This window comes from Chrysemys picta, chromosome 11 (genome assembly GCF_011386835.1).
Source record: "Chrysemys picta bellii isolate R12L10 chromosome 11, ASM1138683v2, whole genome shotgun sequence".
NCBI lineage: Eukaryota > Metazoa > Chordata > Testudines > Emydidae > Chrysemys > Chrysemys picta.
The window spans coordinates 13,513,366-13,536,469 of NC_088801.1; the positions used below are offsets into that span (position 1 = coordinate 13,513,366).

The following is a 23,104-nucleotide window of genomic DNA, read 5'->3' on the forward strand; positions in this document are numbered from 1 at the left end:
GGGGGTGAGGGCTCTAGCTGGACGTGTGGGCTCTGGGGTGGGGCTGGAGATGAGAGGTTGGCAGTGCAGGAGGGTGCTCCAGGCTGGGACTGAGGGGTTTGGAGGGTGGGAAGGGGATCAGGGCTGGGGCAGGGGTTTAGGGCGCTGTAGGGGGTCAGGGATGCAGATTCTGGGCAGCGCTTACCTCAAGCAGCTCCTGGAAGCAGCGGCATGCCCCTCCTGCAGCTCCTATGTTGAGGTGTGGCCAGGCGGCTCTGTGCGCTGCCCCATCCACAGGTGCCGCCTCTGCAGCTCCCATTGGCCGCAGTTCCCAGCCAATGGGAGCTGTGGGTGCCGCACTTGGGGTGGGGTCAGAATCCTAGCCCCCTGGATGCCCCTACGCATAGGAGCCAGAGGGGGGACATGCCGTTGCTTCCAGGAGCCGGGCGGAGCCACGGTATGCGTGGAATGGGGCAAACTCCCAACCCCGCCCCCCGGCTGGAGCGCCAGAGCAGGGCAAGCCCTGGAGCCCACTCCCCAATGGGAACTCAAGGGCCGGATTAAAATGTCTGAAGGGCTGGATGTGGCCCCCGGGCCGTAGTTTGCCGACCCCTGTTCTAGTAGTTGCAAATATTTTTTAAAAGTAGGTTCTCTTGTTTTTTGACTATTATGAAATTGTATTTAAGCAACTGGGCATATGCATAGCAATCAAACTTTAAAAAGCTAACATAGTAAAATATGTTTTACCATCCTTCACTGCAAATGTTTTCTCATTAATTTATGGTCTTTGAGGTAATCTTACAAAATAAAGATTAAAAGTCTCTTGTATGTAACCAAGAATGCTTATTTAGTGAAAGTAATAAGATATTCCGGGTAAGCTTGAATGTCATTAAATATGACAAACATCGATGGATTTGTCTTATTGTCAGTCACACTATCAAACAGATCTGTAGGATCAGTGTTGTTTTTTGATGGTGGTGCAATTATTCCTTTTTGTCCAGCACAATATTCTCCAACGAGGACTCGGGCCAGATACATGTATTTTTTCCCATCTGTATCTGGTTTTGAGTAGGTATCATGGGCAGAATAACTGGCACTGACAGCAAAGTAGGTTCCATTCCCATAGCATGCAGCTGTGATCAGAAAGAGAAAGATTTGAGAATTTTTCATGAGCAACCATCATTTGTCTTTCACTTTTCTATACCCAAGATGCCTACAACCTTTGCCAAACCTTGCCATAAATAAAAAAAGAACATCTGGGATTGAAATTAGGGCTACAGCACCATTCCCAACTTGGCATGGAGCCTTTTACCAATGTCAAGTGTAATAATATCGAGCTGGCAGTTTATCACTTAGCTCCAGGTTCTTCTCTCACTGTGGAGCTGCTGCAGGACATTACACTCTCTCTGTTTATCCTCTGTGGAATCTCTCTTTCACACTATTACAATTTCATATATTTGTGTTACAGATGTCATGACTGCAGTGGCACCATGTTTCTTGCACTGGGGCCCATTCCTTCTTACTGATATCTGGAGAAAATTGCTAAAACAAATAGTATTTCATAAGCAGAATGGGCGTGAAGTGCACAGATATCAAATATGCCTTCAATATATTGTTAATAACTATACATCTTCTGGTCCCTAAATCAGGAAAGTGATCACTCCATTGAGTATACAAACAAGGTTAGAACATAAGAACGGCCATACTGGGTCAGACCAAAGGTTCATCTAGCCCAGGATTCTGTCGTCCGACAGTGGCCAGAGGGAATGAACAGAACAGGTAATCATCAAGTTATCCATCCCCTGTCACCCATTCCCAGCTTCTGGCAAACAGAGGCTAGGGACACCATCCCTGTCCATCTTGGCTAATAGACATTGATGGACCTATCCTCCATTAACTTATCTAGTTCTTTTTTGAACACTGTTATAGTCTTGGCCTTCTCTGGCAAGAAGTTCTACAGGTTGACTGTGCGTTGTGTGAAAAAATACTTCCTTTTGTTTGTTTTAAACCTGCTGCCTATTAATTTCATTTGGTGACCCCTAGTTCTTCTGTTATGAGAAGGAATAAATAACACTTCCTTATTTACTGTCTCCACCCCAGTCATGATTTTATAGACCTCAATCATATCCCCCCTTAGTCGACTTTTTTCCAAGCTGAAAAGTCCCAGTCTTATTAATCTCTCCTCATATGGCAGCCATTCCATTGTTACAAGCCGTGGTTACAAGATGTACCTTTGTTCACCCCACCTCTGCTTGCTCACAACAGAAGACCAACAATCCATATCTTAAATGTTTGAGGCATGTCTAAGGAATCCCAGATAATAAGAAACTGGTTGGGTCTGCACACTTTCTAGTCAGACTTCAAGGAAATTTATTTGGGTATTTTAACTAAGTGATTCTAAAAATGTTTCTCCTTTGTAAGTTCAAGCAAACTAGAGTAGTAGAACGTCAAAGAAAACTTTTAAGCAAGTGTTTTTGATGTGTTAAACTAGTCCATTTCAAATCAAACCCTAGACAAAGTGCATCTTTACATCTTGCAGAATGACCTGAAAATTAATAAATGTATTACAAATACTGAAGAACTGACAACTGTTGATTATATACCTATGGGGTTCTGGGTGAATTAATAAAAACTTGTTGACTGGTTATGAATAACTGTGTCCTGATCTGAGACACACTGTCAAAGGTAAAAGTAGACCTGAGAAGAACTATCTAGGTGGAGAGGAGAGCAGATGCTGCATACTCTCCAAAGCTAATGCATCGGCCACACTCCCCAGACCTTTGAGAGACACTTTCTGCTTCAAACACAATACCTCCTAGCGCTTCCATTGGAGCAGTGAGTCATTAGCTAAAACAGGCACAGCAGAACACTGAAGATGAGCATATTAAACTACACTGAGCTTCTGCATACAACTATATTCATTCACAGACTGGCAAAGTAGCCTAATTCTCCCTTTACCCTCGCCCCAATAAGAAATCTGAGTCCAATCCCAGCTGTTGAATCCTCCTACTACATACACACACCCCCCAAACACATAGCACCTACCAGCTGCCTAAACTCTCCTCCTATAACCGCTCCACACCAAAAAAATAAACCACAAAGACCCACCCATCCCACTCCCAACACAGTCCAGCAAATCCTAGATAAATACACAGGCAAGAACTGCTTCCAGCTCTCACGAGGTACTCAGCTTCCAAGTGTCATCTATCCTGAAATTGGGTAGTATTGTAAGGGTTAGATATTATCAGTACATCATACTGAAAACAACAGGCAAATATTAGAGCTACGTGTCATAGCCATGTGAGATGCTCTATTTGTCCACAGTGAACATTATTAAAAAAAAAAAAAAATCAGTATTTGTCAACAGCATTTTCCAGACAGCAGTACCTGAGATACCACTTTATTCTGACACCTTGAACAGAAAATAAATCGGATGTATGGTAGGTTGGCAAATGTTATCTTTTAATGGCTATCTCTGAATCTCTATCTTAGGTGTATCTAGTGCACCAATCAACATGGAAAATGAGGGGGTATTTCCTGGAAGAAGGCAGAGATCGGGGGTTCTGAAAATGGGAAACAAATAGGGAGTTTCTGGAGGGACATTGGGGCCGAGAAGGGAAGCAGAGACAGAAAGATGGATGATCTGACATAATATTGTCAGTTATACAGCAGTAATAGTATTGTCTCACAGTACTCTACAAAATTGGGGGCCGGTGAGAGGACTCTGGGACAGGACACCTAGAGAATCTCCCTGCAGAATTCCTCCTCTATCATTTTGTTTTGAGGACTGAGGTTCACCCCTACAGAACAGACTGTGGGGCTCATTTCCATTTTTGGCCAATCCCAGGAAGTCAGGTCCAGCTCCCTGGCAGCACAGATCCACTAGAACCACTTCACCAGTGACTCACTCTGATCACAGTTGTACCCATACCAAAAAGAACATTTAGTACTATGCTGTATTATCTTTTCTGATTAACCTTCACAGGACCAAATGGACAAAATACTTATACGCTCCCAGCCAATTCACAGATCTCTCTGATCTGCCATTCTCCACCCCTTTCCATTCTGCAAAGGAGGTTTATCCTTCTTCAGCATGGTAGGTGTGAGATCTACATGTGGAGGGAGACAATCCAGACTGATATAAATAGGAAATGCATGCCTCCACTGACCAGACTGTGGTGGGACTATCAGCACAACAATTAGTTAACTTTTAAAGTAATACTGTCCCATAAAATCACCTTGCTGATTCCAGGCTCACAAGAGAACTTAATCAGTTGATCACATTTGAATTTTGTTTTATGTTGGCTGCACACATGTATCTTTGATGCACTATTTGGCATATACAAAAAGAGGGCTGGTAGTCAAAACTCCCGAGGTCTATTTTCAGTTCAGCTATTGGTCCCTTGGCAAGATGCTTAACCTCTTTATGCCGTGGTTTCCCCATCTATAAAATGAGGATAATATTTCCTTGCTTTACAGGGATGGTAGGAGCCTAAATGCATTAACATTGTGAAGTGCTCTGAGATCTTCTGATGAAAGGAAGTATCGAAGTGTTAAGAATCATTATTGTATTATTACTTCTAAAGCTGAGTCATGACTGCAATGGAGAACAGCTGAGGCAAATACAGAATACAACCTATGTACAGAAAGGAATAGTCTCCCGGGCCAATAAGGAATTACTGTGCATCTGAGGCATGTGTATATAGACGGCATGATAACGTTACACCTTGCCATCCTATTTTATCCCATGCGTATGAAAGCAACATGCTTTAAATTTCACATTACCATTCATTCCGGCGTAACTGCGATTAAATCCCTTATTATTAATAATGGTTAATGAGCCACTCGTTGTTCCATGAAATAGACGCCTCTCGTTATTTGTATTGCCATTTTTGGAATCCATCTCCTGCTTTTTTATTTGGTAGGTCTGCCAGTAGAATGGATTTTGTATCCTTTCAATCTACAACATTAGAAAAATGAAATATTATGATAATGACCAAAACCCTTGGCAGCAAATCCGAAAAACATGATGATTAATTACAAAGGGGCATTTTCTAGCCCTATTTATACTGATATTTCTCTTGTGTAACTCCACTAAACGATGTAATTTCTCCAAATTGACATGGGTATAACTGATGGTGTGACTGGCACGGATTGTGTCATTGTGATTAGTTATGATAAATGCAGCACTAGGTATTCCATGAAATAGAAGCTTCTCATTATTTGTGCTGCCATTTTTGGTATCCATCTCCTGCTTCTTTATTAGGCAGGCCTGCCAGCGCAGTAAGGATGTTCTATGCTCTCAATCTACAAAGTTAAAAAATGAGACATGATATTGATAATGACCAACACCTGCAATTAAAGCAGATTGATATTGGCATCACTTGAGAGCAGCACCTGGCCCACAACGTGATACAAAATATTTTGCTTTCAGAGCCTCATTCTGTGACTGATATGTCATTTTTATAGTTGGTTAACAGGATATCAAAAATATTTAGAATGTGCGGTAAGACAAGTGTAGTTACAAAAATAACATAGCCATTTAGGAAAAGGTTCGTTAGTTAGATTCTCTCTGTACCATTTCACAGCTGTCCCGTATCTTTTATATATCTTCAGTGAGGTGCTAGCTCTCAAATGGCATGTTGCAGTGGTTAAAATATATCAAAATATGATGGGGAGATCACCAGTTTTGGTGGATGTTGTTACTGTCTTGCTATTATATGATGATGTGGTAGCTTCTTGTGATGATCGGCATGCATCAAAAGGAAAAGAGTAGAGACCAGCCAAGAAGTGTATCTGAAAGGAAACAGTGCCCCACCAGGCCTACATCCAGCTAAACAAGTGTATGCATGTGTGAATTAGCAATGTGGTAATCTGTGTAGCAGAACATCCCAATTCATCTAATCGCCATCATTTAGACTTGAGCAAGATGGCACATCTGTACTGTTGTAACAATTATTATAACTGGTAGGTCTAAAGTCCTGCTCCAGGACATGTTAGAAGATTTAAGGTATTTCAAAAGAGGGATTTTGCATAAAATTAAATGATTATGTATTGTTTGTGTGTCTTTTCTCCTCAGCAAGTGGAGAAGCAACTGGCAGCGTTTGGTCTGGAAAAGAGAGGGAGATGGCCAGTGGGCAGAATGTCTTTTATGGGAGAGGAAGTGGAAAGGTATCTCCTCCTATTGCTCACACTTCAGATTCTCTTGCTTGGAAAGTCCTCACTACCCCAGCCAGAAAGAAGGGAGAGCTCCCCCAAACCAGTGGGATGAAGAGGAAGGAGAGCTTATCCTCTGCTTTTAGAGATCTGTTCTCCTGCACTCCTCCTTAGTTTAGCTTCTTGGGTGCTAGAATTTAAACAACAGTACATTGCTATGTTTCACTGTAGCAGAAAGGCTACTATGAAAGGGTTAATATCGTGTACTAAACATATGACTTATATGCTGAATAAGATTTGCTTTGAATATTTTAACTGTGATGTTAACTTTGATAATGGTTAGCATTATGGTGATATCGATACCATCTGCTTTGCCAGTGTTAAGATTCTTTTTGTAGATCCTTAATATTCTCCCAAATCATCTAACTAGCAGGTTGTTTGCACACACCAGCAGGTGAGATGTTGGCTTTGTCTACACTAGTAATTTTCCTGAAGTCTCCCATCTTTGTAGTACCACTGGTGCAACTGCACTGCTGGCAGTAACAGTGGAAGTGCTAGTGCAGACAAGGTGCTGGCAGCCAGCGTTTTAAACACCATGGGCCAGATTTTTAAAGACATTTAGGCACATAAAGATGTAGACAGGAGCTGAGTGAGATTTTCAAAGGCACTTAGGTGTCTAACTCCCATTGATTTCAACCACTAAGTGCCTATCTGCATTTTTAGGGACCTAAACACGCCTCTACCTCGATATAACGCGGTCCGCGGGAGCCAAAAAATCTTACCGCGTTAGAGGTGAAACTGCATTATATCCAGAGGCTCCTGCCGCTGCGGGAAGCCCCGGGCCCTCTAAATCACCTCCGGAGCTCCGGCAGTGGGGCTCGGGCAGCGCTTTAAAGGGGCCAGGGCTCCCCGCAGTGGCTGGAGCCTCTGGCCCTTTAAATCCGCACCCGAGCCCGGCTGCCGGAGCCCCGGAAGCTGGGCTTGGGCGGGGATTTAAAGGGCCCGGGGCTCCACACAAATTTGGATATAACACGGTAAAGCAGCAGGGCTCGGGCAGCGCTTTAAAGGGCCCGGGGCTCCCTGCTGCTTTACCGCATTATATCCGAATTCGTGTTATATCAGGTCTCGTTATATCGGGGTAGAGGTGTACCTTTAAAAATCTGACCCCATGTTGCCTAGACTTGCTCTCAGCAGGATTAGAGTACATGGTGATTATAACCCCAGCAACTGGTCTATAGTATGCTCCCACTGGCAGAGCTGCACGTAATGCAGTAGGGAGAGATTTTAGGAAAAAAGCTAGTGTAGATATAATGGTAGCAACCATCTTCATGGTCAAGTCCCTTTTTATTATATTTTTTGTAAGGAATTCCCTGTGTGTAGTCATCTCTAGTGTGCAGTTAGCTCTTAAAGAAGCACAGCAGTGGAACCAATCAGAGGAGCTATCGGGTCTTGCTTTTCCTGACTAGTTACACCTAGGAAGATCTCAGAAGGAATTTGGAGGTTCCAGGGGAAATCTCCACGAAGCATCCCATGTTTCTGAAAGGGGAATGCTGGCCACTCCCTAAAAGCACTGGACAGGGGAGGGGCCATCAACCAGCTCATAAAGACTCTAGAGAGGAGAGATGATCTCCTACATTCTTTTGATAGATGCTAGCAGACTGATGAGCTTCCCTCCCAAGAAGACCTGTCATAGGAGATCTGGACCCAGATATTCAGCTGATATAAACCAGCATCATTTCATTGGCTTCAATGGAACGAAGCTGATTTATACCAGCAGAGGTTGTGGTCTGAGATGTAGGGTGGAAGAAAGGTAGTGCTGATGTCTTTCCACCACCAGCCCCCATTCTCAGTACTGTCTTGAGAAGACTTGTTCTGAGAAGCAGTCTCACTGTAAGGTCGGGCAGAGTGACTTTGCTAGACTTCCGAAAGCTGGTGCTATATCTGTGATAGCTTACCTTCTTTTTTGAGCTTCCTTCTTCAAAGCAATAATAGGATCTCTATATATTATAAATAAAAACAGACTAGGAAAGGATATTCTTCACTGTGTCTGCGCATGGTTGGAAGTTGAAGCTAGACAAATTCAGACTGGAAAGAAGGCATGCATTTTTAATGGCAAGGGTAATTAACAAATGGAACAATTTACCATTTGTCCTGGTGGATTCTCTATCACTGACAATTTTAAAATCAAGATTGGATGTTTTTTAAAAGATCTGCTCTTGTTCAAAATGAATTATTTTGGGGAAATTCTATGGCCTGTTTTATACAGGTGGTCAGACTAGATGATCATAATGATCCTTTCTGACCTTGGAATGTATGAATCTATTATTCATTCCTCTCCTATCAAGGAGCTGTCCAAATTTAGAAATCCAAACCAACTCTTCGTCCACCCTTCGTTATCTAATCTAGTGCCAGTCACCAAGATATCTAGGCTCAGAAACCAGGACAGCATTTTACCTTTTCAATTTTGAATGATGAACATGTCTCTTGAAACTTCATCTGAACATCTTGATATTCTTTCATTTCTTGATGTAGCTCCACCACTTTGACACGTTCTTGTTTCATATCACACCACTCTTCAGGGAGAGTTACTAACTGTTTACCTGCAAAGTAAACATTCTGTTAATATGATTTACACTAGATTCCTCTGGTTATGCAGGCATATGCCTTATTTCAAATCCCGTCTGAAAGTAGAACACCCATTTATTATGCAATCTCTAATTAATGCCATTCTTTGTCAAGAGAATGCATAATCCATGGCTTCTGGATCAGATTTACGGATGCACCCAGGCTGCTTTCCACCCTTCTGGCAGCTCAAAGCAGCCATAAACCTATCTTAGCCAGACATCTGAAGGTTCACAGGTAAAAACATAAGAACGGCCATACTGGGTTAGACCAAAGGTCCATCTAGCCCAGGGTCCTGTCTTCCAACCGTGGCCAATGCCAGGTGCCCCAGAGGGAATGAACAGAACAGGTAATCATCAAGTGATCCATCCCCTGTTGCCTATTCCCAGCTTCTGGCAAACAGAGGCTAGGGACACCATCCCTGTCCATCTTGGCTAATAGACATTGATGGACCTATCCTCCATTAACTTACTAGTTCTTTTTTGAACCCTGTTATAGTCTTGGCCTTCACAACATCCTCTGGCAAGCAGTTCCACAGGTTGACTGTGCATTGTGTGAAAAAATACTTCCTTTTGTTTGTTTTAAACCTGCTGCCTATTGATTTTATTTGGTGACCCCTAGTTCTTATGTTATGAGAAGGAGTAAATAACACTTCCTTATTAACTTTCTCCACACCAGTCATGATTTTATAAACTTCTTAGCCTTAGTTGTCTTTTTGTACAAGTTGAAAAGTCCCAGTCTTATTAATCTCTCCTCAGATGGCAGCCATTCCATACCCCTAATCATTTTTGTTGCCTTTTCTGAATCTTTTCCAATTCCTATATATCTTCTTTGAGGGATTTTACTTTTGGTGCTGTACCTTTTAATTTCTATTTCACTAACCTCCCCATTTTTTTGTAGTTCCCCTAGTAGCCCACTAGCAGCTCCTGTGCCACACTCCTCCCCATGCAAAGTGGTGGCTAAGAAAAAAAGAGATGAGGATAGCTTGTTCCCTGGCTGCAATAACTGTAACCAAGAGGCCCAGAATTGAGGGAACTGTAAAGGTGGCTTCAAGTTTTGTGCTGACCCTAGCTCAGCCAGATTGGAAAATCTGACCCAGAGTTTTCTACTCTGCTTCCAATCGGTTGTCCCTTATCAGATAAATCTAATTGAGGTTAGGGACATTCCAAAGTGTTTACTCTTAGCCAGACACCAATTTGTCATCTTCATATTTTTCATATTTGTATTGTGGTAGTGCCTTTAAGGGAATTTGTTTCTAGTCTGTAATGTTTTCATTATACCAGGGAAAGAAAGGTTCTGTGGACTGAGCAGCTATGTGATCAAATTCAGGCGGGCAGCCCAGTCTTCCAACTCTAAATATTACCGTTCAAAGAAGGGCCTACAGATTTGGCCCTGCGTGGTTTTTACTCAGCCTGAATGGGGACTCAGGCAAACTCGCACTACACTCACTGTAAGTTTGTCCAAATGAGGACTGCATACAAATTAATGTTCTTGGAATATGGCCCTAATATGGTGTTGACATTACTATTAAAGGGCCACACTCTGACATCCTTGCTCAGTTTTCACACAATCCTTAACTAGGTAAACTCCCATCAAAGTAATAGGAGTTTTACCTAACGACTGAGTAAAAACTGAATAAAGACCTCAGTATTTAGCATATCCTTAGATTAATCTATATTGGAAATGCCTAAATTAGCCTGCAGTGTTGAAGAAGGGCTTTTTGTAGCATTTTTCACCATGACCCCTCCTTATGAATGAATGAATGAAATGGGGGAAAGCAGAAATGTTGACTGTAGAAAAGTTTGGGGATATAGGCCAACCCTCATCTCTTTCTTGTCTCTGTGCCTGGAAGTGATGGGGGATGGGAGATCGGCACAATTAATCCTTGCCACCCAGGAGAGCAGGCGGTCAATAGGCATCTGGGAGAACAAGGGAGTTTCCTTATTAAGCTAAACATAACCTCCCCTCAAAATATAAAGGCCAAACTCCACCGCAGCTGCATTTCTCTTTCTCAGTTCGTGTTAGAGAGGCTAAGACCTTAGCTGTGTTGTCAGTCAATGTGAAACTGGCTTGGATTTAAAGCAAAGGAACCCTCTGTTTAAGTCCTCCTCAATCACGTCTTTTCAAGAATGATAACGATTTCATAAAAACTGAAACTCTCTCCAAAAAGAACTGCAATTATACTATTCCTTAAACATTTATTCTGGTGGGGGCAGATGATGAACAGCTCCCTTCAGGAGTCTCCTCTTATTATTATTATATGTGTTACAGTAGCACTTGGAGGCTACAATGCCACTGTGACTGTACATATTTAATAGAAAGATGGCCCCTGCCCTGAAGCGTTTATATAATTCAAGTGTAAGATGAGAGACAACAGATGGATACAACAAACAAAAGAGGGGAAATCTCAGGGTACGAATGAGATGATTCTGATCTACGTGACAAGTGGTGGTCACCGCACACTAGCTGACGAATTATTATTGAGTTCTTTGTAGGCATCATGGTATTTATTTTCTGTATTTCTCAGTTTTAATAAATCCAAGAGCCTTTATCATCTTTGTTTCCGAATCTAGCACCTTTCTCATATGGCTGCTCAGAACTGTTAGTATTCCAGATGTGCACATGAACTGCTACTTTGTTTTCCCTTGTATATTCTCCCCACAACTCACTCATGCTAAGCTAGACACAATGTGGCCCTAAGTAACACCAAACAGCTTTCATTCACCTTCATCTTTTGAGACTCGTAGAATGGCCATAATTTTCCCTGTGTCATCTATAGCACGTTTGGCTTCCAGATCCACTTTATAGTTTTTATTCCAAATGGTGATGTTAATCTCTTTTTGGTTTAATGCTGCAGCATCCTCTAAGCGTAGATTTGTTAGCCTGTCAAAAGGCAGGTACCGATTATTTTCTAGATATTGCCACTCAACTAGGTTGCTGAGAAGTTCTGCCTTGGACTGTTCTTCTTGAACCGCTCTAACTCTTTTGATCATGCACTGAATTTCCAAGCAAGCACGTAAGACGTCTTTGGTAACACCAGATACTCGAATAAAGGGCACAGGGTCCTTGCATTCCAGCTGAATAATGATGTACAGTTTCTTCTGGAGGTCTGTCAGTTCCTTATATTCCTGGTCATCAAAGCTTGAAATCCATTCATCTGAGATAGTGCTTTCATGCTGTTCCTTTAAAATCAGGTTTTTAATCCAGGATACAGTATCTTCCACATTTTTTTGGCTTTCACCACAAATCTGAAAAACAGTTCTCTCAATTTTCTTTTCCAAAACCATTGCAGGCTTTTTTTCTGTAGCCGAAGAATGATGTTTCTGTTTTCCAAAGCCAAAGAATGCTGTAATGAAGTATAAATACTTGCAGTTACTCAGTTGCTAAAATTAAATAATGGTTATTTATGCCTCAGCTTAAAAATGAACAACCAGACATCTACTTACAAGCACATTTTGACAAGAAGGACTCTGATGCAGGTGTATCAGGTACATTAGCAGTGCCTTCTCTTTTCTGCATACATGCATGGAACACACTTAGTAGTTGTGGCTGGAAGATGATAATTTTAATGTTTTTCACAATTTGAACAGATTTATCACTTGCAAAATCAACTACAGCATCCATCATGTTATTAGCTACTACTGCTGGATCAAGGCCTGCCTGACCTGAAACAAATATAACAATACGTTGTTGAAAGACATTTAATACAGACATACTTTTATTCAAGTAATGGACCCAGGCACAACTAGATCTTAAACATAGCACCCAATCCTGCATTCTTTGATTCCAGTGATTCTCATTGATTTGAATGGATATTTTGGGTGACCCAGGAATGCAGAAGCAGGGCTAAGGAAGAATCGGGCCTAAGGAGATAGGTTCATATCCCATCCATCCAAGGCCTGTTCCTGCTCCTGCTCCTACAGAAGTCAGAGTAGAAACTTCCACTGATTTCAGTAGGAGCTGGAATAGGCACATAGACACCTTCCAGTGGGATATCCATAAACATCAGCTGAGACAAGCATTCATGGTTCTCTAGATAGCAATATCATATGGATATTCTCAAGTCTCTAACGTTAGAACATGACAGTCCTAAATCACTTGATATGGTTTTTATATTTAAGTTAACAACACTGATCTCCAGCTTCCTTATCATTTCAAAATCCTTGCTTTGACCTTCACTAGACGTTATTTGAATGCCCCAATGCCACAACAATTTTCTTAATATAGGAGAATAAACTTTTCAGGTAAATCAAATCTCTGGAGCACTGATGTCAATGGAATCACACAGGATGAATTTGGTCTCAAGAAGACTGATTGGTTTTAGTTTTATTTTCCAACAAAAACATAAACCTGTTCCAATTGCTGGGAAGGCAACTGATGTGTACTTCTTCAGTTCACACTCCTGGAGAACTTTGGAGACTAAAGATTTGGTATCGTTCTGGGCAACAAGATGAATTATTTTTTTGCACATCAGGTTTCCTGCTTGTGTGGTTATAAGGTCATCGTGAGGTTGTGAGGCTGAAAGATGAAAGAAAATATATAAGGCATGACAGAAAGTGATAAGTCCTTTAATTACCATAATGCAAACTTTTCTAAATCATCATCATCTTCGCCTGCCACCTGCCTGTACTACCCTTTCCTTGAGCCCCTGCATTGGCTTCCAATCTCCTTCTTCACCAGATTCAAACCCCTCATCCCTGCTTTCAAGTCCACTGCTCAGCTTCCTTCCACATCTTATCTGGCCTTACTCCTCAGTTTGCTCTGTGCACTCAGGCAGCTTGGTGCAACTCAGTGCTTCACTGGTATCCGGACTCTCCTCTCTGGTTCTGTGAACTACACAGCCTCACTCCTCTTTCAACTCTCCCATCAGACCCACTTCCTTCAATTGCCTTTTAGTGCTAATCTACACATTTACCTCTTCCCTGACCTTCTCCCCTCTAGTTATGTGTACTTAAACACAGAACTCATATTTTTTTCCTGTCGGATCTTTATCTTCCATTGGTTGTATTTATCATTCCTCGATATCTTATGTCTAAAATTAGATATAACGTATATACTCGTTCATAAGCTGAATATTTTTGGTAAAAAAAGTGACGCATCGAAGAGTGGGGGTCAGCTTATAAACGGGTCTCCACCAAAATTTGATGATTTTAAACTCTATGGAATCATTGAATTGAATATCTAATACATTGTCGTTTTGTTTACCTGCAGCGTCTGCAGGCATGGAGCCCCTCAGCTCCCTGTGGCCGTGGTTCGCCGTTCCCAGCCAATGGGAGCTACGCCACTTCCTGCAGCTCCCAATGGCTGGGAACGGCGAACCGCGGCCACAGGGAGCTGAGGGGCTCCATGCCTGTGAAGGCTCCAGGTAAACAAAACGTCCAGGCACGCTAGCGGCTTGCCCTAACAGGCCAAGAACCAAAGTTTGCCAACCCCTGAAATATAGGGTCGGCTTATGAAAGGGTCATACAGTTGTTGCTATTTTTACCTAACCATCTTGGGGGGGTCGGCTTATAAATGAATGGGCTAATGAACGAGTATATATGGTAAGTTCCACGAAGGTAGGAACTTTCCTTTTTTACTTGTCTCTGAGCCATGCAGAGGATGCGGTGGGTTGCTGGGATAGGCCAGAAGCACATTGCTACTTCCTAACATCAGAAAAATGGAGACACAAGAAAGGAAGTCAGAGGGTTGTGTCAGAAGCACGTCTCCTGAGGCTTCTCCTGGGTGGTGCCGCTTATTTCATTACATATAAATATGTACCACCCAGTGCTCAGGCTCTGACCAAAGGCACCATCTAACCCTTTGTATTTTTCCCCTGTTTTGAAGGTTTTTACTGGCACAAGAGGATGAGTCATATGGCAGAGCAGGTTCTTTTAATTTACCTTGATGCTGACATCTCTTAAGGATTTTTCTTTTGCTTTGTACTTTATTTTAACATCTCTTAAGATGTTTTACGAGCATCTTATTAATTAATTAAGGAGTTGTGAGATCATGGATAAACACAAGTACAATAGTAGGTTAATTTTCAGCAGTGGTATGCACCCACCGCTCCCACTGCCTTCAGTGGAAACAGTGGGTGCTCAGTGCCTCTAGAAAGCAGGTCACAAATGTTGTATTTATACCTAGCTGAGCACATTCTGCTTCAACCTGTGGTCCAGCACCTTCCAGAATTGCCTTAGAGACACCTAAAATAAGAAAAGTCATATTAGTTTGACAAATCAAATTAAGAGTACTCTTAAAGTCTCATCTAGGTCAACAAGACTGAGTACACAATATATCTCACATCTGGCAATAGTATAGGCCAAGATTTTTAAAAAATAAAAGCCTAAATCAGATGCCTGTTAAGGCATCTGCCTGATCTTCAAAAGTGCTGAATACCCAACAGTTCCCAATGAGGTCAAATAAAACTGTTACTTCCTTATAGATATGTCCTATAAAATTTAATAGGGATGAAACCAATAACTTTCTATAAAAAAAATAAAGCTTATAATATTTAAAAGAGAAAGATTTACTTTCTATGTAATGTTTAAACTTCATACAGACTGTAACAGGGTCAGGATGGCTTGCCTCTTGAGGGCTGGAGGGCGTAGGGGTAGTGAATCCTTATTACTAAAGAGGCACACCTGTGCTGCCTTTAAAAAACCCAATAAAGGGCAGCAAGTGGCTGCAGTGTAGGGGGAAGTTCAGGAAACTGCAGGAAGTAAAAAAGGGTTCTGCAAGAAAGAACCTAATCCCAGGGGGGTTTGGAAGCAAGAGCCACAAACCTGAGGCTCCATCTAGATTAGGCCTGGAAGTAGCCTGCCAAAACGGGGAAGGCCTGTAGGGTGAATTGGCGACTGCTTGGAGTGATCAGGCTCCAGCAGAAAAACTTGGGACGTAAGGTTTCCCTATTGAGCCTACAGGCAGGAAAAGTTTGGGAGTGACCTGACAGATGGACTGCGTTTTGGAACTCTTGGGTTTTATTTTGGAGCTTTATTTAGGTGAATAAACTTGGACCCCTGAGAAGGGGTGGCGAATGGATCAGAAATGCCTGTGTGGAGTTTGTTTAAAAAGTCCTTTGAGGGAGAAATTGTTAGTAGATACCACAGAGGCATCCCTGGCCACAAGGGGTACATGGGAGGCAGCTGACCCCATTACACAGAATCTAACAGACAATGATTCCCTGCTATAGAATTCTACAGGGAGGTTTAAACATTCTAGAGAAAGAGTCTCATTCTCTATTAAATTCTATAGGATTTTTCTATATACTGGGGCGAACAGCATTGTTTTCTGTTGTAACAAATTATATCAAAATACAGACACTTCCTAGCACAGGCGCCAACTTTTTTCGGTGCCGGTGGGTGCTCGCGCCCCCCCTCAGTTCCAGCCCTACCCCGACTCCACCCCTGCCCCAAAGTCCCCGCCCCAACTCCGCTCCTCCCTGCCCCTACTGGATCCCTCCCCAAATCCCTGCCCCGGCCCCGCCTCCTCCCCCAAGCGCATCGCATTTCCCCTCCTCCCCCATCCCTCCCAGGCTTGTCGCGCAAAACAGCTGTTTCGCGGCACCAAGCGCTGGGAGAGAGGGGGGAGAAACGGGACGCAGCGGTGCGCTCAGGGAAGGAGGCGGAGGCGAGCTGGGGTGGGGTGAGCTCCATCCCCGGAGCACCCATGGAGTCGGCGCCTTTGCTTCCTAGTACAGCTTTCCCAGTTTGAAAACGACAAGGCACTATGTATAAAAAAAGACTTGTATATATTGAAAGTTCTTCCCCACATCCCCTTATGCACTCACAATGTATCTCATTAATCTCAATCACTAGGCTAAAGTACCTGTTTTGAGGTTAAACGTTTGATTTGATATGTTTACAATGACATCTGTCTTTTCCGTGGTAATGTCTCCACTTGCGATTTGGAATGTAATGGAACCAATCTGCATTTCATGCACTCCCTGTTTTGGGGTTGAAATGGGCCCAAAAAAAGCTGCAAGGGAAAATACAGAAATTAAAATGGATAAAAGTGTATCTCAGCAAATGTTCTATTCCCTAGAGTGAGGGACTCACCTGCCTCTATGTGCATTTAGTAGAGAGCTCACAAAAAGTTTGATTTTTAGTCTTAGTCTGTCACATTCCCATTGAGAAGATTACAAAAATACCCAGTTTACAATATAAAATTAAATGTTCACCCACACAAAGCCCAGGTAACTGTGTGGGAGGAAGTTGAGCTGGGGAGATGAGATCCACCCCCAATCTGGATCTAGGGCACACAGCTTCAAAACAACCTATCCTGCTATAGCTGCTGCTCCAATACGTAGGCTCAAATAGCAGCGATAGCCCCACAATAACAATGTGTTGGAGCCACTGCCTCTTTGTAAATGGAAAGTCCCTGGTCTCTGTCTTTACCTGTTCACATCACTGCCCTCCAATCTGGGGTGGCACAGAAAACACTTTTACAGTGTACATGGAGCGGAGGTGATCCCTGTATGATTGTACACTCAACTCAGACCATATGGGCCCACTGCAGGATATATGAGTGGAAATGTGATTTAGTATGAAAATAAGCAAGCTTGTGGAGTCGCATTTTTTTCAGTAGCCTTTGGGCAGGTTCTCTATTCCAGGATCTGAATATTCTATTCTTTTAAAAATCTAATTAAGTTTGAAATATTTATCCTGTTCTTTGTAATCCTGTCAGGTTGGACAATGAGAAAAAACTACCGTATATACTTGTTCATAAGCCGAATTTTTTTAGTAAAAAAGGGAAGCACCAGAGAAGGGGGTCGGCTTACGAACGGGTATAGAGAGGGAGAGGTGGGACACAGCCCCTCCCCCCAACAGAGGGAGCAAGGAGATGCAGCAGAGCCAGAAGGGAAGAGGCGGGGTCAGAGTCTCTCCGCTTCTGGCCACGCTGCTCTCCCCCCAGCCTCCGAAGCAGCTGCAGCTCCGGGGCTGGCAGGCTGCAGCCGTGATGCTCAGCCCCGCCTGCTGGAGCACGCTGCAGCCATGCCATTGGAGCAGGCTGCGGCTGTGCCACCTGGCCTGCCGTGGCCATGCTGCCAGGTTTGGCTCACCAGAGTAGGCTGCGGCCATGCCATCCAGCCTGCCGGAGCAGCTCCAACCAGGCCAGAGACATCCTCCCCTGGCCCACCCCAGACAGGGTGGGAAGGGATGGGATGAGGAGAGTGGGGGGGTCCCGGGCTAAGGGTGGGGTAATGTGGGGGGCAGTCACAGAGGTTACTTCCCTGACCCCCAGCTTCTCCTCCCCCCTCCCAAAATTCCCCACAAGTTGCTGTCCCGGCCCATCAGGGTAAGCAGCTTGCGCACCGGGACACTTTGTTTACTTAGGGTTACTTCCATGCCTGTGGACGCTCGAGGTAAAAAAACCATCTCGGCCAGCCAGCGGCTTATCCTGATGGCCTGGGAGCCAAAGTTTGCCAACCCCTGAATTACAGAATCATAGACTCATAGACTTTAAGGTCAGAAGGGACCATTATGATCATCTAGTCTGATCTCCTGCACAACGCAGGCCACAGAATCTCACCCACTCACTCCTGTATCAGACCTGTGTCTGAGCCATTGAAGTCCTCAAATAGGGTCGGCTTATGAATGGGTCATAAACAGTTTCCATTTTTACTTATCGATTTTGGGGGGGTCGGCTTATAAATGAACCGTCTTATGATCGAGTATATACGGTATTTAGTTTCATATTTGTTTCTGATCAGTCCTACTTTCTTGCAGAATGTCCACTGATTTTAATAGGAGCAAGACTGGCCCCATGGGATGTATAATCCAGTAATTCACCAGGCTTCACAGGTGGTAGTAAAACTGTTTACCTGCTCAGAATCTTTGTTAGTTGGTACGCTGGTAAAAATACCTGTGCCCTGTCTACACTACAGCTTCTACTACTGTTATGACTGGTGGGAATTATGGGCATGATTTTTACTAGTGTACACAAACCTATTGCTGGAGAGATACAATTTTCTGCTTTTATTGATTTTTACTAATAGGATTATCACTGCCTTACTTTGAACACTGGGACTGACATGTTCACCAAACCAATATCAAAAAATATATATTTGAAAAAAAATTCTTAAAATTTTCACCTATCACTAGAATATTTATAAAACTTACAAAACATTAACAAAACAAACTTACCTTGTCCCTGCTGGGCATTCTCTGGCACAGTCTTGTGCATTTTTACATTGGTAATATTTCCACTTGCTCTATTTTGCAGTTCATCTGAAAATGCCTAGAAAGAGAACCATAGTCACCACTTGTAGACATAACTTCTTTAGAGTTTTCTCAGTAGTAATATAGATTTGAAAAGTAAAAATTAAATTTAAAAATGTTTAGAAAAAACTAAAGGTGATGGACTAGATGTTGTCCACCGAGCAATCTTATTCAACACTGAATGGAAATATTGATCAATTGGAATCATAAAGGAACCATGATTCCTTCAAAATTATGAGCAAGGGAGAGAAACTGGCAAATTGCTTCAGGTTTAACACCTTCAGCAGTACAGTGAAAGTCTAATAGCATGTAATAGGGTGCATAGACAGAGGGCTTATTCCTAACATGAGTGATACCTCTAACTCAATTCCTGTCCACATACAAAAACCCTTAAAACTCAAGTTTGGTGGTGCTTTTAACGTAAGTTGGATGGCCCATCAGGGAGAATAGGCAGCAGCTCAAGTTAGCACAACTTGTCGGCTGCTAACACAATCACTGTATGCTGCTTGCAGCAGCATAGCATGGCTGCTCTTGTTCAAGCTAAGTGAACTCAAGAGGAGTTAAACTCAAGTGTAGATAACTTGAGTTAACTATTCAGTGAAGACAGAGCCAGAGCGAGGAGGGGGAAAGAGAATGCTACCTGAGGCTATGCATGAAAGATTCACATGACTCCGTGGGCTAAGGTATATTTCAGTGTTAACTGGTGCCAGCTCCAGCAAATGAGAAAAAAATTGTGCAGGAAAGCCAGGTGACTGTGTATGGAAGAATCAAAGGGAAGCTTTACATTATAGGAGGAGTCCAATGGCAATTCTATCAGAGCAGGAGCAGGGATCACCTCATAGGCCAGTGCCTGAATATTATTATCGAGATGGAAATCCAAGGATACTTTCTTGGCTAGCATGATAATGAGCACCTTGACATCTGCCCACATCAGAAGAATCATAATTTAATGGCCTCCAGACCAAAGGGGAATCGGACGCTGGACAATGACATGAGACACACTGTCTGACTCCAGTAGTGTTTTTCCTACTATTGCTCTAGCACCAGTGAAGCTCTACCAGTGCTAGCAATGGTGGAAGCACAAAGTAGACTGCCAACCAGTGTTTCCGCCACTCTATTATTTAACTCTTAGTGGTAAACATGCCTGTGACTGGTTTACACTAACACGTCAACCATTGCTACCAGTAGTGGAGCTGCACTGGTGCTAAACCAACAGTGCAAGGAGGACTGACCATTCCCGGTGTAGAAGCAGGAGGGAAAGAAGGATGAGACTTTAGGAAACTACTGACAAAAACGGTGTAATCTAGTTCTGGGCCTGACATCATTTCCTTAACCCATGTGTAACAGAAAGCACAGTAATAGGGTACAAGTTACCTGAATATTATGTGTGTCATTTGGATGCAACAGAAAGTGAACTTCCTCAAGAGACTGAATTTTTTTTTTACGACTGAATTTGAACACCTGGTCAAACATTAATTTAGCAACAACAGGCTTAGGAAACCCTAAATTCCCTGTTCCAATTGCTGGGAATGTGATTGACTTTAAAGAGAGTTGCTCAGCAGTCTGAAGACATTCCGTGATGATGTCTCTTAGGAGCTGTGAATCACAACAAAGTTCGCGTTAGTACATGCAGTTTAATATTTTTAATAGTGTATTTTATATTAAAATATCATAGTTAAACATGGATTAATTCAAAATGAGCTTAGTTATATCAAAATTAACAGAGCTGACCCCTAGGAAATGCTCCACTGATTTCAGTGGAGAATTCACATTAAATCTACATTCCTGCCAACTGAGAAACCCATTCAATCAAACGAGAATTAGGAAAATAGCCTTCTACCTTCTGAACAGATTCTTCCCCATTTTTCCATCCAGGAACAATGGCATGAAGCACAAAACGGCAGCCCAGATTACATCCATCTGTTTTGAACACAGACCCTTCACTAGCTACTTTTTCTAGGCCTTCTTCAGATAACTGTGCTTGCAGCATCGGACCCGCCTTGCTCAGCAAGGCTTTAGAGAGTGGACCTTTATCAAGCTGTAGATCTCGGGAAACGCTGTTTACGATGACGTCCGTCTTAAACAAAATCAAATATCGGTTATAAGATTAAACTTGAAACATTTAAGGCTAAGTGACTATAACAGCACCTGCAGATTTAAGAAATAAAGCAAATTTAAAAAGTAGCAATCTGGAATAAAGCAAATCTTTTGAACAAAACAGGCCAAATTATACTCAGTTATACCTATATTATCCCACTGATTTTTGTGGGGTAGCTTGCGTATAACAGAGTGAAATTTGTCCCTTATGCAGCAGTTTATATTTTACATGGAAATGTCAGACTCCTGTGTTCTTACTCTACTCTCTCTACGTCCATTTGAAAAAAACCCATATACGATTCTCCTGCAGGGGGAATCACATACTCGTAATGGTCCTGCCCATATTGCATCCCCATCAGCAGAGTAAAACTGACATGATGCTACTACTGAATTCCAGATGCCTTGCTGCTCCTGTTAGCACCGCAGGGTAAACTGGTATGAGTAGGAGCAGCCACATGGGTGCAGTTATGTGGAAAGGGAAGTGAAGGAGGAGTTACAGAAGAGAAAGAGGAAAAAAAGAGAAGGAATGAACTGAAGGAGAGAAAGAAAGGGAAAGGGTTAATTCTCTCACTCCCTAGGTCAACATGGGTTATGAATGATGTGCAAACAGCACAGTCAGTCCCAGAGAGGAGTGCAGTACATCGTGCTCTAGTTAACCGCTCTGACCAAAGGAGGATGTTACTTTTACGGGCTGTGGCAGCCACAGCCAGCACTGTTAAGATGCACAGCTGGTTATCATGTGGATCCTCTGAGTGGCACTAAAAGGGGCAAAAATAAGGCTCCAGAAGATGCTCTCTGCCTCAGACAAAAAAGGGAGAGATTGCTGAATCAAAGAGAGTGAAAGGGACAGATGTAAAGAACAAGGAGATAAAGACTGGACAGAAATAAAGTGGTGGAGATGGAAGAGAAATGCATCAACTTGAAAGCCAGAGGAAAAAGACAAAGACTTTAAGGAAAAAGAAGAGAGAGTTAGAAAACAGAGAAGGAAATAAGTGAGTTACTTAATTGGGAGTTTTGGCTGTTGGTCCAATTAATGGTTAAAAGAATTCAATGCTGGTGGAATCTGAAAATTGGTAGGCAGTTAACACTGCATGGACTATGCACGATCCATTCACTACAGGTACCAGAGATAATTAATCCTTCCCAGGTAAAGAAGCTTTGAGAGACGTGATCCAAAGCACCACTAAGACACTGAGATGCTGCAGCAATGGGGCCACGTACATTTCCAGAGAGAAGACAGCTCACTGTTACAGGCTCATATGCCACCAGGTCCAAGTTTCAATGGCATTTAAGGGTGTTCAGGATCAGCAATTTAATTTTTACTTGTTTAAACATTTGAAGTTCCGCCACTTCCCCTCATGGAGACTATAGGCAGTTCCTACCCACTCCCCCTATAGCAGGGGTGGGAAAACTTTTTGGTCTGAGGGTCACATTGGGTTTTGTAAATTGTATGGAGGGCCGACCGCCCAACCCATATCCACAACCCCGCCCCCTGACCACCACCCCGAACTCCCCTGCCGTCTATCCAATCCCCCCTGCTCCCTGCCCCCTTACCGTGCTGCCTAGAGCACTGGCGGCTGGTGGCACTGCAGCCGTGCCACCACCACCACGCAGCACAAAGACCGGGTCAGTCTGGGCTCTGCAGCTGCACTGCCCAGCAGCTCACAGCCCCACCACCCAGAGCACTGCGCCAGCGGCGGAGCAAGCAAGCTGAGGCTGCGGGGGAGGGGAACAGCAGGGATGGGGCCGGGGGCTAGCCTCCTGCCCAGGAGCTCAGGGGCCAGGCAGGACGGTCCCGCAGGCCGGATGTGGCCCACGGGCTGTAGTTTCCCCACCTCTGCCCTATAGACTAAGAAGTAGGTATTCTCACACAGCTGGTGAGAGCACAAGAGTGCAAAGGTCATCTTGAAAGCACGTTTCACAACTGGTTTCAGCTCATATCACAATGTGAACTATAAACACAGACAAAACCATAAAGAAATGATAGAAGAGAAACATGTGGTTGCAACAATGAATACAGTTCAAATAACAAAATACAGTCAGTCTAAAAT

The 23,104-nt window shown here is 43.1% G+C and overlaps 1 protein-coding gene across 2 annotated transcripts in view; it reads right to left on the reverse strand.

The window, feature by feature from the left end:
* LOC101950235 (protein mono-ADP-ribosyltransferase PARP14) overlaps window positions 1-23,104 on the reverse strand; it is an 89,017-nt gene that overhangs the window by 41,775 nt on the left and 24,138 nt on the right. For both annotated transcript variants that reach the window (XM_042843121.2, XM_042843119.2), the window contains exons 9-18: window positions 20,797-21,033; window positions 20,331-20,552; window positions 18,882-18,975; window positions 16,564-16,713; window positions 14,880-14,942; window positions 13,108-13,275; window positions 12,204-12,422; window positions 11,483-12,103; window positions 8,590-8,735; window positions 4,765-4,939 (exon numbers count right to left, since the gene is read on the reverse strand). In XM_042843121.2, the coding sequence (XP_042699055.2) occupies window positions 4,765-4,939; window positions 8,590-8,735; window positions 11,483-12,103; window positions 12,204-12,422; window positions 13,108-13,275; window positions 14,880-14,942; window positions 16,564-16,713; window positions 18,882-18,975; window positions 20,331-20,552; window positions 20,797-21,033 (2,095 nt within the window). The remainder of the gene's footprint in view (window positions 1-4,764; window positions 4,940-8,589; window positions 8,736-11,482; window positions 12,104-12,203; window positions 12,423-13,107; window positions 13,276-14,879; window positions 14,943-16,563; window positions 16,714-18,881; window positions 18,976-20,330; window positions 20,553-20,796; window positions 21,034-23,104) is intronic.